The 19,757-nt window shown below is 36.3% G+C and overlaps 1 protein-coding gene across 2 annotated transcripts in view; it reads left to right on the top strand.

Moving 5' to 3' along the window:
• Positions 1 to 19,757, top strand: part of DOCK4 (dedicator of cytokinesis 4) — a gene marked incomplete at its 5' end in the record, with an annotated part of 247,303 nt that overhangs the window by 189,665 nt on the left and 37,881 nt on the right. The window contains 7 exons of one of the 2 annotated variants that reach the window (XM_084306307.1): positions 189 to 283; positions 7,771 to 7,846; positions 9,507 to 9,607; positions 10,256 to 10,314; positions 12,408 to 12,556; positions 14,155 to 14,240; positions 19,674 to 19,700. In XM_084306307.1, the coding sequence (XP_084162433.1) occupies positions 189 to 283; positions 7,771 to 7,846; positions 9,507 to 9,607; positions 10,256 to 10,314; positions 12,408 to 12,556; positions 14,155 to 14,240; positions 19,674 to 19,700 (593 nt within the window). The remainder of the gene's footprint in view (positions 1 to 188; positions 284 to 7,770; positions 7,847 to 9,506; positions 9,608 to 10,255; positions 10,315 to 12,407; positions 12,557 to 14,154; positions 14,241 to 19,673; positions 19,701 to 19,757) is intronic. The other variant, XM_084306308.1, reaches the window with a different exon arrangement.

The following is a 19,757-nucleotide window of genomic DNA, read 5'->3' as shown; positions in this document are numbered from 1 at the left end:
TTAAATTGCTATTGGAAACTTTCTTAGGGAATCAACAATGAAAAAAATATTAAAAGGTATATACATTGAAAATAAATGTGCAATTTGCTATTTCTATAATGATTTTTTTCTGCCTCTGATTAGTTTAAAAGCTCATTGCTCTTTTTTAAAGCACCAGAGGTATAAGATTGCTTCTTTTCCTTCCACAGGATTTCCTGCTGCAGATTTTCACTGTATTTCGGATACTGATACGACCAGAGATGTTTCCCAAAGACTGGACAGTGATGCGTTTGGTTGCAAACAAGTAAGACATTTTTAATGATAACAAAAAAATAAGGGGTGTATGTGAAGTTCATGGTATAAGTAAACACAGTTATAAGTTGTATATAATAAAAATGCAAAATATACTCTATAATGCTGGTTGCAGTTTTTCATTTTTGAATTTAAGATTGGGTTTAAGTTTTAAAATCCCTGCACTTATTTTACACAACAAATTCATAGTATAATCTGTTCCTGTTTATCTTCTAAATTTCAGTAAGAACATAGAACTGGTAACTCAGAAACACTTCTACAGATTGAAGATGCTAAGCATCAACAGCTTTGTTTTCCAAGCAGCAAATGACAGATCTCAACAGAACTTCATTTCAAATCTGTTTGTTGAAATGCTGAGTTGGTAGAGATCTGTTTGCTCTCAAGAAGAAATTATCTGCTATAATATTATTAACAACGTTTTTGCATGTTTGTTAATTTAGTGCTTGTTAGAAAAAAATCACAAATCAGGAAGTGAGGCACAGCACAGGCAACTGTAGCGTGGGGCTCTAAGCAGGATACTTTGGGATATAACCTGCCTTTGAGCCATTCTTTCTTTGCTCTGGCCTTATTTTTACAGAAACAGGTTCCCAGCATTTCTGAGAAGTCATTACGGTCAGTCTAAAACTATTTAATTTTATCTCACCTGTGTCACCAGCTATCCTTTTATGTAGGCTTAGTTTTGGATCAGATAAGCCAGCTGAACAGTCAACACAATTATCTAAAAATCAGTGTCAGCAGAAGAGGGGGGTTGTATTAGGCAGACCTAGGAATCCAGAATTTAGGATTTACTTAAACTGCAATGCCTGATGAATTGTTTTTTAGTCTGCATTGTGCCTACCAGCTCCAAAAAGAATATGAATTCATAGTGCTGCACTGACAACTTGTACTGATCTTCTGGTTACAATTAAATTTGGCAAAATTTGTATATGTGATAGGTGTTATGTGTGTGCATGACATAGTGTTTGTTCAAGCTCTATCACGGCTTGAGAAAATAACATTTTTTGCTCATTTTTATTACATGATTTAGTAGTGCTAATCCTTCCATGTTTGAATTCCAGCAAAAAAAAATGTTAATAATCAAAGAATCGATATGATGCATCTGGTAATCATGCTAAAGAAATAAATTGAGAAACACAGGAAAGAGGGGAAAACATAGGAACTCAGCCTCATATTTAATCTTAGAAATCGCTACATATTCCTGAAACAGCTGGCTTGGCAGATGGCTTTGCAACAGCTGACATGTACAAAACTAAGATTTAGGAACGACCTTGGCATGTGTTTCTTGGAGTGGTGGTGTTCAGATATGCTAAAGATGTTGTTAGCAAGTTCTGCAAAAAGAGTATTTGCTTGCATTAGTATTTTAGTGAGCATCAAACATCTTTTATTACTCGGTGTCATGTTGCTTTTAGCCATCTCTGGTGAAACTGTGACTCTGTGTCCAGTCCTGTCAGTCACAGAAGACAGGCAGAAGTTGGTGAACTGAACTAACTGACAAGCAATTACATGAGCATTACCGTCAGCAAATGGCATGTTAGCACACCTTTACCAATTCAGCATTTAATAATTTACTTTGCTAGGTATCTGTGCCTTTGTGGAGGAGATTCTGCTTTGCTGTGTGTAATGGGGGTTGGTCAGTTGTTTTGGCTAAGTGTGGTGCGAACTGAAGAGTCATCGTTCCCATGTTACATATTGATGTTTTGTTCCTATTTCTTTTTGAGGCAGCAGAAAGGAAATTGCACTTCAATTCTCTCCTCAGCCACAGGACAATTGTTTTTCTGTACTAGTTTTGCTAAATGGGAATGCCATCCTTTCACTCGTTTCCCCCACTGCCATTTCAGAGGCTGCCTTCCGTCAACTTCCCTGAGGAAGTGGCAAAGAGACACAAAGCAGTAGCTTGCCTAGAATTTTCCCAACCCACAATCTTTGAATGGAAAGGGAAGATCCCAAAGGCAGGATGAGAGGTTAGAGCACTGCCGACACCAGACAGAAGTGCCTGTGAGCTGTTCTTTCTTCCCTCCACTTGCTGAGTGCTTCCAGTAATGTGAGCCCCTTTGTAACTGAATGCAAAACTTCTTCAACTCTAGCCCTGTTCATGTCTACAAGGAAAAACTGCAAGGTGTAGCCCATCCTTTTAAGAGCATAATCAAATCATTTAAAAAAATGATTTTTTTTTTCTAACTCCTTCTTCCCAGGAATAAAATCACTGTCATGTTTCCTGAGTCAGACAACCCCTTTTCAGCTGTCTGGGCTTCAGCCCGAGAAGCTGCAGCTAATCTGAAGGCAGCGTGTGTCTTGGGAGCTTCACCATCGCTGCAGTCACATCACCAGCAGCACTGTCTTTTCTCTCCACTCTCCCCAGAGTGATATAAAAATTCAAACTGTCTGGTATTTACAGGAAGAGAGATTTAGACTGTCTGAGCCTAGGGAAGAAATGAGTCCTAGCAAGGGTATAATCAGGTAATAAGCTTTTCCTAAGGGGGAAAAAAAAATCATTTCTTCTCATATTTATACATGCAGAACTTCAATTACCTGAAAGATTTTTAGGTCTAAAATGCCATAAGAGTCTTTCAATATGTATTAATTATATATAAAAATATTGCTGCCCCCTGGCTTCTAGAATTTTTTCTTGTTGCAGTATTTTCAGTAATTAAGTAGTATCTGATACTTGGATGCTGTTTGGGATAAAACAGAAGAGAAGGTACTGCAAGCTCAAGAACACAAATCTGGAACTAGCCAAAAACTAAGATACTTTACACTTATGATACACTCATGGTCTATACTTCTGAATGTCTGAATATCGGTCATGAGAAAGAATTAATGACTAGCATTACATAATCATCAAGTGATTGCTAAAATTCAAGACATAAAGTAACATTTAAGAAGGCATACATAGTACTAAAACAGAGAAATTTTTTAGTTGTGTGACGGAAGGAAAAGTACATGCAAAAAATTTTTAATGTTTATTAGCTTCTGGCAATGAGACAAAGTAACTCTGTTTAAACTACATAACCATGTAACATCTGCATTGAGCTAATCGGGATGCATTCAGCAAAGCAAAGTCATTACCTATGGTTATCTAATATTTCTATCAGGGATTTTAATAGAGTGACAACTTACATTTCTTTTACATATTTTATGGAAATCATCTTTCTTTCTTTCTTTCTTTCTTTCTTTCATTATAGGGCAGACCCACTTTGTACGTAAACTAAGCAGTAAGATATGCCAGACTAAATCTGAAGCTTTTGCATAACACCTTCATAATGTCTCTCTCAACCGGAAATAACAGTGTAATGGTCACTCAATTTACCCTGAGGTTAGGAAAAGGATCACTTACCCAGTGCTTTAAATGACTGACATCTTTTGAAAGCCTTTAACAGGCTCAGCTGAACTCCAGGTGTGCCATGTTTCATTAACAATTGAGAAGTCTGTCAGAAAGTAAAGTGAGGTTCCTATTACTTGCTGAGCAAAGGTTTGATATTTTTACCGTACAGTGCCCACATATTATGTAACAATGAATTCATTTTCCACTGCACTTGCTGTGCAAGAAGCTTTCATTTTAAAGATCTCATCCTTTGAGCATTTTGTTGAATGGTAGAGATGCCAGATCATCCAATTCTCAATTGGAATTCTACAAGCCTACAAAATGGATTTATGAATATGATTATTTATAGTAAAATCAGTGATCTATAGAGTAAGATTTACTATAATGTGTTGTTTATAACACATTTACAAATGTATCTGCTGACAGTTGGGCATACTGACTTTTAACAGAAGATCCTTTTGGTTATCTAATTCAATGACGACTGGAAGACATTATTATTATCATTTAAAAACATTAATTCAAACAGAATACGCAATAAAGGAAGACATCAAATTAGCATTGGTTTCATCATTATGGCTGCTTTGAAGAATCCTGTTAGTTCCCATGGTGTGGGAGTCTGAGACTCCTACAATGAACAAAAATTCTTGCTTTTATGTAATACAAAGTGTTGCTAACAACCTCCTTGGTTTTATGTAATACAAAATGTTGCTTACAACTGAACCTGTAAAAATGGTTCTGCGCCATTATCTGTCACAGAGCAAATGTATATAGAGATATGCATGTATGAATAAGTTATATGTGCAATAGTATGTATATACACATTTATGTGAATATTGTTCATTTATGAAATATGAAAGAAACTTTTTCTGTTCAAACACGTTAGTGCTTTTGAAGATTTGTCGAAGCACTTTCCAGGCAGTAAAAACGTTGTTGAACTTTTGGGGGCTGCCATGAACTTTTCAAACAGCTTATTGCAGAAAGGTTTACTGTGAAAATTTGATGGAGATGCCACTCTGTCAGAAGTGCCCTAACCAGACCTCAGGTTAGCATTTTGTATAGGAGCCCAGAATAATTGAGTAGCTAAAAGCAGAGATTTTCTTCTTTTAAGGTCGGGGTTTCTGAACAAACTTGCAGCAGGTGGTAAGAGGAAGAAAATAAAGTTTTGTCACAAGCTCAATGTTTTCTAGTTTAATACTCAAATAGATTTTAAATAAATGTTTGTTGTTTTGAAATTGTTGGCTGGGAAGCAACAAGGAATGTGGGTAATTGAACTGGATCATTCAGCTGTCCATCTGTCCTCTGGCTGCTTTCTCTGCTTTGCACGTTTTTGCTTTTTTCTTTTATAGAACCTACATTATTTGTAGGAGGAGAGGAGAGAACCCCTACACTTAGCAATGTTTTCTGTCCTACCTGATTTTAGTTCTTGAGGATGCAGTTTGTAGGTCAGAAACAATGGCATCATCTTTCTATGCTCAGTCTGTTTGTTTATTTGTTTGTTTAATCTACTACATACACAATCTCACTCTACAGACCCACATTTTATCAACTAAACCATATCATATATTTGGCTTACTAAATAAATCAAAGTGGAGCTATGTTGCCTATAGCAACAACTATTTGCTCTGCAGTTATTTTGCTATCTCAGGAAAATTCTGAAAAAGTCTAATAAAAATTGCAGTTAAAATTCTACTCTAATTATTTTCTCATATGGATTTAAGCAGATCATTCTCTTCAGTTTCACCTGACATCTGAATGTGGCGAGAAAGGAATTCTTTCAGATATAAATAGATTTATGTAATGTAAACTTGGCATTATGGCTGCAGCTTTGGGGATGTTTGGGGGATTTGGGAAGAAAACTATTTTCTCTAGCATTCAGTTTTTCAGAGATTTATTACTTTGGACTTAGGTTGAAATTTTGCATAGCAATGATTCTCATGAACTGACCTTTTCTATCAGAACATCTTCCTGAAAAGTGCAAATTTTGTGAAACAGATGGACTGTAAATTAAATCACACACAAATACAAGAACGAGAGGATTCTTCTTATTATTCCTGCATTGATTCTTAGCTTTGTTTATTTACATTTTGTTAACATTTCACTTTGTTTTCCATGCTACAGTAGGGAGTGCTGTGCAAACACTGTACCTCCCTGTTGGTTTGGTGGAAGAGTAGGGTGAACTGCACAAATGAGTGCTAAACGTGGAACACTACTTGGATAAAAAAGCTAAGATACAATATAGTTGCTGAAAAAATAATACATATGAAAGTTACCTTTGGGCAGTTGAACTAGAAATAAGGAAACCTTAGAATCAAGCAATGGTCTAAAAACAGTCTCAGACTTAACTGTTGCAGGTGTTAAGATGCATTGAACCAGAAGGTAAAGCTTGACAGAGGCAGTAATTTTAAAAAGTTGGTAAATGAAAGTAAGCATTTCAGCTGGTGAGAAGCTAAATGATATATAGCCATTTTGTATGTATAAGCTTGAAATCTTGTCAAAAGTGCCAGAAGAAAAATATTATTTATCTCCTAGGTAGGTTGGTTAATGTATAATTCCTCACTGCTGTGAAGGTGAAAAATATAATATAAAAAATATATACTATTATATATTTGTTATTATACTTAATAAAACATTTTATCTTAAATTCATTGCAAAAAGTGAAAAATGAAGTACAAACTGTAGAAAAGGAAACAAATCTTAGCACTGTAATACAGTACAGGTCAAGAACCACGTACAAAGAAGATCTAGATGTATTAACAGCAGATAGGTGGCAATTGCACAAAATGTAGAGATGTAACCTTATTTGCAGAGGGTCTTTAAACATCTGATTGTTGTGAAATACATGAGCGTAACGGCAAAAAGATCATTCTGTGTTTATCTTTTTTTCTTACTCCATAAGCATTCACTACTGACTACTTTCAAAAAGAATGTAATGGTTTATATGGATTTTTAATTTGACCAAATATGTTGGTAGGCACAAGTGCAGCAGAAGTCGGCTTAAGGGCTGACATAGTGAAATGGTATATATTTAAATAATCTTTGAGGATGTTCTGTTTCTGTAGATAATCAAACTTCCAATTTGCCAAGTGTTGTTTGCTTACTGCAGTGATGAAGATTGTTATTGACACCTGGTGATGATCACTGTGAAGAGGTTTTGGTTGTCTATATCTATCTAAGAATAATATAATTCAGCCAAGTGTCTGTGTATGAAAATTATAGAATCACAGAATCATTAAGGTTCGAAATGACCTCCAAGATCATCTGGTCCAACCATCCCCCCCTACCACCAATGTCACCTGCTAGACCGTGTCCCTAAGCACCACATCGAACCTTTCCCTGAACACCCTCAGTGACTGTGACGCCACCACCTCCCTGGGCAACCCGTCCCAGTGCCTGACTGCTCTTTCTGAGAAGAAATGTCTCCTCATTTCCAACCTAAACATCCCCGGCACAACTTGAGTCCATTCCCTCTGGTCCTATCACTAGTTACCTGTGAGAAGAGGCTGACCCCCAGCTCTGGTCATGAGCTAGATTTCACTCCGTTCACCACCACTCTCCGGGCCTGGCCATCCAGCCAGTTTTTAACACAGCAAAGGGTTTACCTGTCCAAGCCATGGGCTGCCAGCTTCGCCAGGAGATGCTGGATGTATGACCATTGGCAACAATCAGAGCAGAGATCTTTAGATGCCAATATTTCTCACAGAGTACAAGCAGTTTTACTGTTGTCATTAAAAAGGCATTTTGCCCATAGGGCTGTCAGTATTGGATATATGGTAACTACTAGATATTTTGCATTTATAATATATATGCACATACTGTGGGACCCAGAAAGTTAAAAGTAAATTGCCCAATTGTAATATTACTATTAAATGTGATACCAGCATTATTTGCATAACAAAGTTTACCATTTGTCTTTTTTAACAGTTCTGTTGTTCTATAGAGATAATCTATTTTCAGCACATTCATTCTTTTTCTTGATGTGCAAGCTCTTTGTCAATAGGTGCTGTTAATAGTCAAGCATTTGTGTATGTTTACAATGCAGTATTTAATATTACCCAACGTTGCGTATCTATTCTTTCATTGAAAAATTGTCTGGCTCTGACTATTACCTATGAATTTCCACCTAATGAAAACTACTCTCTTTTTTATTTTCCTACCAGTGTGATCATTACAACAGTCTTGTACCTTTCGGATGCCCTTCGTAAAAACTTCTTGAATGAAAACTTTGATTACAAGGTAGAGTAAACTTATCTAATGTAAGATAGATGCAATAACTACTACATCATCTTGTGGCTTGGTTGTTTGTTATTATATTTAGCTCCAGCATCTAATCACCTACAACATATACGACACCAGTAATTCTAAGTGCTCAGAGATTAAGTTGTTGTTTTGTTGTGTTGTGTTTTTATTTTTGTTTGTTTGTTTTTAATCAAGAATGCTGTGTTTTATTTTGTTTTATTTTCTGTGCTTTTTTTTTTGTTTGTTTGTTTTTCAGACTCTATGGTAGACTTACTCATTTTTTGTATAGCTTTTTTTTTTTTTATTACAGAACCTATTTTTCTTTATTTCTCTGTTATTTCCCAGTTACCTCAGAAAGGAAGATTAATCAAATTTTTGACTCAATGTAAATCTATCAAAAATATGGCTTTGTGTTTCTCTAATTTCTCTCAGGACCGATTAGCTTGCTGCATACTTAAAATTTAAAAATTTTGACACCATAACAAATATAGTTAAAGATGCATGCCTGTTAGTGAGTACCTCATACAGCGAGGTATAATACCTATGATAAACCATGAATTACAGAATTATGTTTTTAGGATTCAGATGACAAGACTTGGAGTGAGTCCAAAATGACCCATTCCCATGGAAACCGGAATGAATATTCTGTCCAACCCAGAGGCATTAGCCTAATTGCTTCATCATAAAAACTGCAGAATTTTTCTTCTTTGAGAAGACAGAGAGCTCCTGTTGACTTCAGGCAGAGTTGTGGATGCATCTCTGAAAATCCAGACTCCTGTAGGAGAGATTGGAAGGAATGCATATTTATCTACTGGGCGTAACTGAAAAGGAGGAAGCCTGTCCTTTACAAAGTTCTGCAACAGGGCCTAAACCTGATGAAAGAACTACCTGCAGACCAGGCATCTATGTTTCCTAAACCTCCTTAGCACTGTTACTATCCTGCAGAACTGCAGTCTGCAATAGGGCTACCCTTACACTTCTTCATTCCTCCTGCCATGGAGCATCTATAATTGAGTAATAAGAAATCATATTTTAATTGACGCTAAATTTATCTTTTAATCTTCTTTGTAGAAATTTCAACACCTGGTTCTAAAAACATATACACAGACATCTGTGTATTTACAATTTTATAACAAAACCTGGGTTCGGTGTTGTCCAGGGAAGCCTGTAACTTTTGTCCAGAGAGACTTGCAAATAAAGTTAGAAAGTAGAACAGGCCAGAAAATGATCATTATCTTATGTAATAGCTTTTTAGGTGTCAGAAAGCTTTTGGTTTAAAGGCAGAACTTAGATGCGGAATTTTTTGTAGTCCTTATTTAAATATACCAAAAACATGTTTCCAAATTTAGAAGGTAAGATTTTCTGGTTTTCTGGTTCAGGGTTGTAAAAAAAAAAAACAAAACACATATATATGTCTCCAATTCTGAAAGTTTTACATTTAAAAGATGTAGAATATGTAAAATAGATTATTTCTGCTGAACATTTTGGGGCTGTTGAAAGTACACTCGGATGCAAAGAAATCTGGTCAAAAACAGTTTGAGTAATTTATTACCTGAGACTGAAACAAGTGATGTGATTTGCAAATTTGCATGTTGAGTGGTCATAAAATGGTAGTACTGAGAAAATGAAATAACCAAATGCCATATGCTTATTGTAGATATGGGATTCCTACTTTTTTCTTGCTGTCATTTTTATAAACCAGTTATGTCTTCAACTGGAGATGTTCACACCTTCCAAGAAAAAAAAGGTTTTAGAAAAGTAAGTATTGCTGTCAGCTTCTAGAAAACTGTAATAGATCAAACACATCCCAAAATGCAAGAAGTGGGAGGTTGTAGAAAGGCCTACCAAAAGAGCGCAGTAACAATATTTCCACTGGCTTGAATGAGAGTTGGTTCTGTTCCTTTGTATGGGTCACCTGAGCTGATATCAGCCTTCGTAGATGTGCCCAAATTAGTTCAGATACTGGGAGCAAAATAGATGTGTTGTAGCAATGCCAACACTAATTTCTAGTTCATGTGTTAGTTAATTCAGACTCATTCAGGTATTTCTGCCAGGCACTGCACTGTTGTCTGTATGAATTAATTGTATTTCTTTAAGCTAGAGCAAAACTATTTGTTCTCAGGGAACTACAAAAACAGCTGCTGCTTCACAGCTATATTGCTGATGTATAGCATTTAGAAAGAACCAATACTTTTGACAATATTGCAAATCCACCTGAATGCAGAAATCCAGTTTTAGCTGAGTATAATGGGAACAGGAAAAAGTTGGAAGAAAGCGTCTCTTTAAAGTATTTTTTTTATGAACAACATATTAGACATTTAATTTAACAGTGTCACACAATGATGTATGAAGTTGATTTTCTTAAATGATTTTTTACTGTTTTGCTTTATTTTTAATGTATTTTAGATATGGTGACATGCGGGTAACGATGGGATGTGAAATCTTCAGCATGTGGCAAAATTTAGGTAAGGAGTTAAACACATTGTCAGAAGCTCAAAAACTGAAAAGCACATATTGTTACTTCAACTATTAAATACAATTACCAGTAACAGAGGAGTTGATGATAATTAAGTCCACATGAAGCCTTGATTCAAGTATAAGAAAACCCTAGTAATTCCCTTCTTTATAGCTAAACCCAGCTTTCTAAGCACTGATACTTCTATTGTGTTGGACCTCTCCCTATTTCTTCAGAGAGAACTAAAAGAAACCTGTCAAAGAAAATTAGAAGAGAAAGTACTGCTCATTTTGGACAGAGTTATTATGCCTGAAAATATACTTAAGTTCACAATTTTAGTTCTGTTGGCAAACAGTTTATGGAACAGGCATATATCTCAATTCTGAAGCTCTCCTGAGATGCTGGATTTGCATCAAATCTTCCCTTAAGTCCTAGCTGCACTAAAATATAAAGGCATAAACAAATCAGCATTAATGACACGTTGGACAACAAAAGGAAAATATAATGCTTGGTTATAAACTGAGGAACATTTTTATATTTATAAGTAATAACCGTACAAACTGTTTAAAAATATAAGCCTTGGGGAAATTAGATGTTGTTTGGGAAGAGAATCAAAACCGATTATGAGCTTGGGATACCAAGTTTGTCATCTCTATATTTCAATTATTCATTAGTTTAACACATTAAAGGGCTAATTAAAGATGTGAAGGTCATCAGTGGTTACTGAGATCTATCACCTCTCCGTGGCAAGATATGTAGTAGTTATAAAACTGGACTTTCTGATCAGCCTGTACTAGAAAGTTAAATATCCAAAGTTAGAAATATTTGCTTATTAATGTATTTAATATTTGTTGTGTAGCATATTTTACTTATTTACAGTACTCAGTATTGATTGGTGACACTAAGGTATCCGTACTCTAACTTATTTGGGTACACGATGGATGTTTCTAAACTGGTGTATCAGGGATCCACTCCTAGGTCCCATCTCCTTCCTGTATGCATCATTTCCCTCCTCACATTGTTTTCTGCTGAACAGAAGCCTGCTATGCAGGCAAGGAGGGAATCATGATACCATTTAATAGGGTCAAGGACTGTTGTGTACACCATGAAGTTCATCTGATAACGTGTCCAAATAAATCCTGCAGGCAGGGTATTTCATGTAATTGCTGTTATGCTAGTCAGCATTACAAAGTTGTATTGGCAGTACAATTCATCATAAGCTTTGGTCCTTGTATGGTCACCTTGCGTTCATATGGGTATGTATCCCAGAAGGTTTCCAGCAGAGAGGATTGAGGCTTTCCTTTGTCCAAATACCAAACAGAGTGTCAGTCTGGTGTGACTGGCCACTGGAAGATAGGCTGGGATGGAAATGGATTCCTAGCTTGGACAGTCAGCATACTGTGGTTATAATCCTCCTATTCTGAAGATCTCAGAAGTCTTAAGCCTGGAGAAACTCAATGGTCAGTTTTTGCTATATACCATTCCTACCTTTCCTGACAAGACCTTAGTTTTGTAGTTTCTGCTGAGTAGAATGTGATAAGCTAATGGGGAAGGTGTTTTAGCACTGATTTAGAAAAGGAGTTGTTTTGAGAACAGCTGAGTCACATCTTCCTTAGCTGCAGTCAAAACATGTACTTCCATTTCTGTACTCACAAAACTAAAGATAGGTAAAAATCAAAGTACTTAACTCTGATGAGCATGTAATATCAGATAGTTAGGCATTTTGTAAACTCAAGAATGTAGAGCACAGAACACAAACCATTATTGGAAAAGAAAAAAAAAAAAGTGAAATGCCCAGAGTGCTTTTTGTCTTTGTTCTCATCCTGGAAGACTAACTTGGGATATGGGTAACCAACTGTCACATTTGAACTCAGTATTGCATAACCAAATCTGATATGATCTGAATTAGTCTGGCCATGTATTCTCCTGTTGTATGCAGCTTTTCTCTTCACTTTTTGTGTTTACAAAATATCCCATGCTCTGATGGAGGCTAGGTAAATGTCTATAGACATTTAGAGTTCTATTTTTTAATTCTTCAGATAGTATTTGGATTGCTTGATAACTCCCAATTCACATTTAAGTTCATGTTCACTTTCATTTTAGGGGAACACAAGCTTCACTTTATTCCAGCATTGATTGGCCCTTTCCTGGAAGTGACCTTGATCCCTCAGCCAGACCTGAGGAATGTAATGATTCCCATTTTCCATGACATGATGGACTGGGAGCAAAGGCGAAGTGGCAACTTTAAGCAGGTACTGTATGTGAAGCCGTTAATAAAAGAGGGCTGAAATTCAAGCACTTCAGAGAGTGCCAGTCCAATTCATTAGCAGTTGAGGGTGGAGAAGGTGCCCACAGTATCATTATACCCATAGGAGAGGGATTACCAGGGTTTTCCCTTTTGACTGTGTGTAGGGGTAGTAAGATTCTGCAAGGAATGAAATTCTGCTTTCATGTTAGCGATGTAACATGAAGGTTAAAATCTATGGCCTGCTGAAGGGAAGAACAAAACTTCAGTTGTCTTTAACAAGGCTGATTTTGTTGTGGGGTTTTTCATTTCTACTTTACAGCAGTAGATAAAATTCAACTAGCTTCCCTTTGGGTTAGTATGAAAAAAAGATCAGATGGTCCTTGAGGAATGTTCTTCTGTAAGGATCCAAGTATTCTTGCAGCTCAAACACCTTCTTAACGGGCTAGGAAGGAACGACCAAGCGTGCCATCTGCTCCCACAGCTCCCACTCACTTCTTTAAGGCTGCCTCAAACTATTTCTCAGTGCCGTCCTTCATGCTTTGTCAAATGAAGGAAATCAGAAGTATTTGAATTGATACCAAGCAATCATAATGCTTAGGGTGGGAGCTGTATCACAAACACAAAACAAACTATTAAGAATGGAGGAGTACCTGTGATGTAAGCAGGTAGCTTTTCACTATCAGTATATAAGCTTATTGTTAAAATAACCATTCAGATGCTAAGAAGTCTTAAGAATGAGAAGGCAAAAATCTGCTTGTTCTGCTTCTCTGTTTTTTTTTCTGCTTGGGTTTGAATGTAAGTTCTAACAGATTTATTTTGTAATAAAATATCTTGACAACATCTTGGTTTCTCCCCTAGATTTGTGGTTGCTAATATATTACTGCTAAAAAGGAGCTTTGAAAAATTAGCACACAGTGTAGCCTCATCTCTCTCTTTTTTTGTTATAATTAAAACACTTAAAAATATTCATTGAAGTCATTAGCCACCAAGTATGTTTTTTTTTTTTTTTTGATAACTAATACGTAAATCCAGCAAATTGAATTTCTAGCCAAACACACTAGAAAGTAAGCAAGGCTGGGAATGTAAGTCTAAGCCTCCAAATGTTGAACAGTAGAGACATTTTTTAAAAATGTAATCTATAAAGACTGGGGTACAGGTTAGAAAAGATGAGATTTTTATTGAAGTCTAAGAAAATGGCTTGTGCTTAAGACCCTGCAGTGAGAATTCAGGCAATTTATTTGGGCTGTGTGCTTTTTGTCTGACTCCATAAATAGATAGCTGCCTTAGCAGCAGCAAATGCTACTCAGCCTGTAGTTTTAAAGTCACGTTGCTCAATTTAAATTAGCTCCCTCCCTCCAGGAAAAAAAAAAAAAAAAAAAAAGGAGGAAAAAAAAAAAAAAAACACCAAAGAAAGAAAACCCCACAAACCCTGGGAATGATAACAGCTTCAAAGAGATGAAATGACTTATCAGATTTACATGAATGACCAGTAATTCTAATTTAGCTAAGTCCCATACATTAAAAAAAATAAGTCCACCTTCATTTTTATGTAATCTAAGTAAAGGGAAAAGAAGCTGTTTACACCACACTTATATGTTGCAGGTGGAAGCAAAATTGATTGACAAACTGGACAGCCTAATGTCGGAAGGTAAAGGTGACGAAACATACCGAGAGCTCTTCAACAGTATGTGAGTAATGTGTTTGTCTTACACCAGTTCATTCAATTCGGTTACTTGTATTAGATGCTAATGTCAGTGTAGAGAAGTAATGCTTACAGCAGTTGTGAATCTTTTTTTTTTTTTTTCCTGAAAATCCTAGGAATAAAAACATTTTATAGTATTGTATGGCATCTGTAAAGTCTGGCTCTACTTCTTTACATAGCTATAATTGGGAAAGGCTAAATCTGTTATATCACAGAACATTCTCTGCCTAGATTTAAATTCAGAAAAGCAAGAAATGCTTCATAATTGCATAGAGTGCAGGTAGTGCACAAATGAGGCATTTTGAAAAACAGGCATGAGGATTCAACAAAAAGCTGTTTAATAAGTAATTTTCTATTGCCAGAAATGTATACTTATCTGTGTAATGTCACTTGTTGATTTCTTGATTGGTGTATACAATTTTCTTTTATTCTGATAGGATGATTTCTTATTATTTTCTTCTATAAATTACTTGGTAAACATTTACTATATTTTAATAAGTGAAGTACCACCGAATTCTAATAGCAAAAGCTAGTAAAAATGCTAAGGTCTAAGGTTGCCCATAAGTTATCCCATTGATTGAAGTGAATGTTTGTCACAGAGTACAAGTACAAAATAACTAACTGAACTCTGTCTCCTTTGCTGTTCCTTAGAACTCAATTCCACCTAAGTGGAAGATTTCTCTCATTTCTGATGTGTTTAGTAGGAGATGTATTGTTCCTCTTCAAGAATCCAAGCTGCCTGTTCCTTAATGCTGTTAACCACACAATCTTTTTCTGTTTAAGTAGCTTCCTAACCATTCCTTCTTCTTTAAATATAATTTTTACCTCTGTTGTCTTTGCTTAAATAACAACATTCAGAAAAGCAAACATAGGTTTGCTTTAAAGTCTCCTGCATATAATGTCTCTGAATAGCAAACATAATAATGTGCAATTGTATTGAGTTGAAAAAGATAGAACTCCTAAATATTTATCCTTTTCAAAAACAAAATTGGGTAGAGAGATTAGGCGAAGTAATATAGGAATGGATGAATAAAGGTAAACAGCAGTACCACATGCTGAAGCAGAACTTTCTTGCAATTATTCATGATTTTTTTCATAGTCTTGAGTAAAGAGAATAAAAGGTAAGAATGTTTCAATATTTTAGTAAGAGTATTCTAACTTCAAAATAAAGTCATTTAGGAAGAATCTCTATAAAATTGTCATTGGACTTTCTTGCAAAATACATTAGGATGTTTGTCACTGAAAAAGCTTAAAATTCTGTAAGACATATTAGTTTGAAATATAGTTCTTAATTTCTTTTAAGTTTTTGAGTTGGGTTTAAACTGGGGGAGGTTAAAATATGTTGAAAAATGGTGATAGCTTTTTTTAAGTCTAAATGCTGAAGACATGTAGTAATCTAAATTGTAAAATGTCTCACAGCATCAGTATACTTGTTGTTTCTATTCTGGTATAACTGAATTATAACTAGACTTTTTGGCAAATTTCAGAGTAACAGCTCAAGTTCACTTCCAGCTCAAGAAAACTATTTACCATTAGTTTTTTGTTTGTTTGTTATTGTTTTGTTTTGTTTTTTGTTTTTGTCTCAATTTGATTATAGTCTATACATTACCACCTCTCATCAGGAAAGCTTGGAGAAGATGCTAATCTAAAATGGAGGATGATAGTTTTCCAGGGTATGTGGAGAAAAATCATTTAAAAGCAGACAACTTAGGGAGTGAGCTACCCTGAGATTTTCTGCAAAATTAAACTGTCTTCACACAGTGCAGGAAAGCAGACTTGTTTAGTCTGAAGTTACAGGGATGTGGTATTTACCCAAGGAATGTGAAACTAATGTAGGTCTGAGACCAGCAGTGATTACACAGTCTTTAACCAAAGCAAATGCTGCAATGTTACCTGCCTAGTCTGAAGATTTGGCATGGTTGGATTTGATAGGTACAACTGGGAGCCACAGAGATGCACACACCTCCTCTGGATACACAGTAGTAACTGCAGTGGGTGTGACACATTCCGTTTTTGTCATGCTTTTTGTTTATTTTGTCTGAATCAGAAAATGAATTTAAATCTCTCGACTCCCACGTTAACTGCTGGTGTTTTTGTTTTTTTTTTCCCAGAGATAATCACTACATCTTTCCTTTGAATATCTTCTGTTTTCAGGGACAAATTAAAAGCATCTCTGGATGTCTCTAAAATACACTGTGCTTAGAATTTACTGCTTATAATGGAATTATCTTTATCAAATGAAAACACAGTGAAAGTAGCGGGGAGACGGCTGATATTTGTTTTGGATCAGTGTCTTTCCAGGGACTTGAACGTGACCACACAGCAATTAGCTCATGATGTCATTTGAAGAGCTGCAGAACATTGCAGTGGTGAACTTTTTGCTGTCATGAGGAACTAGATGTTGTAATTGCTACCCAGTCTAATTGTGATATAAAAGGTGTCCTGATCTACATTTGCATTGTAAGCCTGAAAAGGAACCCCTGATCTAATTAGCACGGGGTGCCTGCTTCCGTTTTATTAAACAGTTGCTGGTTAGAAAATTTCTTTGGAAGCTAAGGGGTATACTTGAGTAGCTCTTTTGTTCTGAATCTCATGGATGCTGACAGTTTGTTACATGTGTAGTTGCACTCCAGTTTGGCCTAACGCAGTTTGGTCATTTCAGGTGTGGAGAGTAGGTGGCCACATTACTGAAGCACAAAGCCTGGGCTGGCAGGCTCCACTGATGTTTGAAGAAACTGCAGCTAGCATTCAAGCTAAGCAGGCACTTAATACCCAACTCTGTCAGTTCCTGGGTGATTTCACTAGCCATAAGGCTGTTGTATGAAAAGTGACGACTGCTCTCTCTCCCGTGCCGTCAGTCTTTCTCAGTCTTCTGAATTTCTTCCCCCAGCTGCATGACTAAATTTAGCACTGCCTGGTCCATTAGACCCCATTTGGACTAAGTGTTTTGGTGTGCCTTGAACATTTTGTGAGGTTTGGGAAGCTCCTCTCTCATCTCTGAACTGCAGCAAAATTTGACTTTGACCTGTCTGACTAAATGAGGGAACCTCTGGTTATAGTGAGATACCTGGAAGATTTTGTACTCCAAAGTGGAGATCTAGACAATTTAAAGCACTGCTATGATTAGGTGCTTCTGAGTCAGTTTTGAGTCAGTTGAGAATAACTCTGTAGCTTAGGCATATAAAATCCACTTCAGTTGGGACTTAACTACATGGTTGAGCTAACCTGAACATGTTTACAAGCCTGGTGTTTTTCCTGGAGAGCTCTGATCCTCCAGGTCCCCACTCCACACCCTTATTCTTAGGAACCCAAGAAAAAAAAAAAATGTTCAAGGGAGCCCAGATGTTAAACAATAGTAGCATCAGTAGGCAGAAACATTTTCATTGTTTCCCTTATTACATAGCCTCTTGGCTATGCTTTGGGACCTATACGTACCAGAAATTGTATGAGGGAAATAGGCACAACACAGGTTAAGGAAGAATTTATCCATGTTTATTGGTGTATGTGGGGAAGAGGTTGCATTTGGGAAATAAATAGATCCAACAAAGGGATAAAACAGAAGAGAGGTATTAAAGTGTGAACGTATTTTCAAACACAGTGTGTTGGTGGGGGAAAAAAGCTTAAGCCAGTCATTTATTTCTATTTCTATCTAGGTATTGCCATGAGAAAGCCAAGGGTTCTGTCTGAGTAGCTGTGTTGTTCTGAATGGTAGTTCTGGGCAGAGTGGTGAAAGATGGTGAGGTGGAGAGGGGGAGGCATGCATCAGAAGGCAAGGCATAAAATTATTTGCTGACAACACTGATATCAGTTTGAAAAAGTACTTTGAATGCATCTACACCACCCATTTGTAGAAATTATATATTTATAACAAATATGCCAATAGAGTTATAAAGAACATGTGTAAGTTAATACAGATTAAACCCATCTGTTTTAAAAGAGAACTCAGACTTCTGCAGTTTTTCTGCAGGAACTGTAGGTAACTACTTTGTTGAATTTAGGTTGAAATGTTCCTGTTTAACAAAAGGTTGAAAGGCAATAGAAAGGAAAAATCAGTGCAGTAATCAGTGCTTAATAATGTAAAAGGCTCTACTCTTACTTCTTGCTAGACACAAAAATTTGTATTGAAAGGAAACATCAGGGGTTTAAAAGCAAATTAAGTTAGCTGATGCATTCTCTACGGAAAGCAGAGACGCTGGATTAGTGCTTCAGCCTCTTCTGTAGGGGACGGCTTTGTCATCCGTCTCTCCCAGCAGCGACTGGGAGCCAGTCTTTGAATGTGAAAGACATCTGATTGCCTCCTAAAAACAAGTGGTGAGTCTAAGATCGATATAAGGGTGCAGAATGAAGATCAATGTTTCCTCCTTGCTTCCAGCACTGTAGAGCTTCATTTAGGTCAGATTAGCTTGGAGAATTACATCGGCAACGTCCCTGTATGTAAGGAGCTGAACAGAGCTGGAGTGCACAGCTAGTGCAGTTGGCATGTAGGAGTTGCTGGGCGCTGGTATGTGTTCGGTGAAATTTGAACGTAGGAGTTTTATGGGACTGAACATGCTCAGTATAGATGAAGGTCAGTGGAGCTGACAGCTTGCCCACTGCAGACAGAAGGTTCGGAGATGCTATTAGCAGCTCTCTAAAAACCTTCGAGTGTATAGATGTGGCAATTTTCAGACTTCTAAGAAAACCATACCCGAGTGCATTTTCAGGGAGACTGCCAAGATGTGTCCTTGGGCGTGTCATCCATCTGAGGTTCTGCACCAAAGCATACAAGTAACAGAACTCTGTAGATAAATATTTCCATGTTCATTTTCAGACAGAGAGGAAATGTTGGAAATTCATACTCAAATTATTATATTTGATAAACGTAAGTAGTGAAAATTGGAGGCCTGTAACAGAAAGATATTAAGTATAATTTTACTGACAGCTCCACTTATAACACAATTTTAAAATCTTTTTGCTTCAATCTGTAATTTGTATTTACATAAAAATTCAGCACAACACAGTTCTTAATAAAGAATCTTACAGCAATTTAAGTTAATGGAATTTTACATGTACATGATAGTATGTTCTCCAAAGGAAATATTAAGTGAAGTGGAGAGGAATTGTCTTATTAGCATCCCTTCCCCATTCTTAAATTTAATGTGTGCCAAAATGTTTGAGAACTGAAGGGGAAAAATCTTTGTTAAAAAAGCTGAGGTCCCATTCAGAAAGTTCACGGAGTTGGTAAATATTATTTTGTAGATATGTCTTCAAACTCCCCATTTTATGAAGTATCAGCATGAAATTAATATATAAATTTTATGTAAAAGCTTTGTTAAGTCTTTGGGATATTAATATATTCTGAAAATTAGGTATTTTATATATTTTAACCTGATGCAGCTAATATAAAAATCGTTTGTTTTGTCAATGCTTCCTGGACTAGAATTCCACTTTTTGGTCCTTATCCTAGGTAAGACATTGTTTGCAAATTGTGCTTCTTGGGAGGGTGTTTGTAAAGGAAAAATCT

This window comes from Netta rufina (genome assembly GCF_964035555.1).
Source record: "Netta rufina genome assembly, chromosome: 1".
Lineage (NCBI taxonomy): Eukaryota > Metazoa > Chordata > Aves > Anseriformes > Anatidae > Netta > Netta rufina.
Note: the sequence above shows the minus strand (reverse complement) of the source record. Positions and strands in the feature narration are given on the sequence as shown.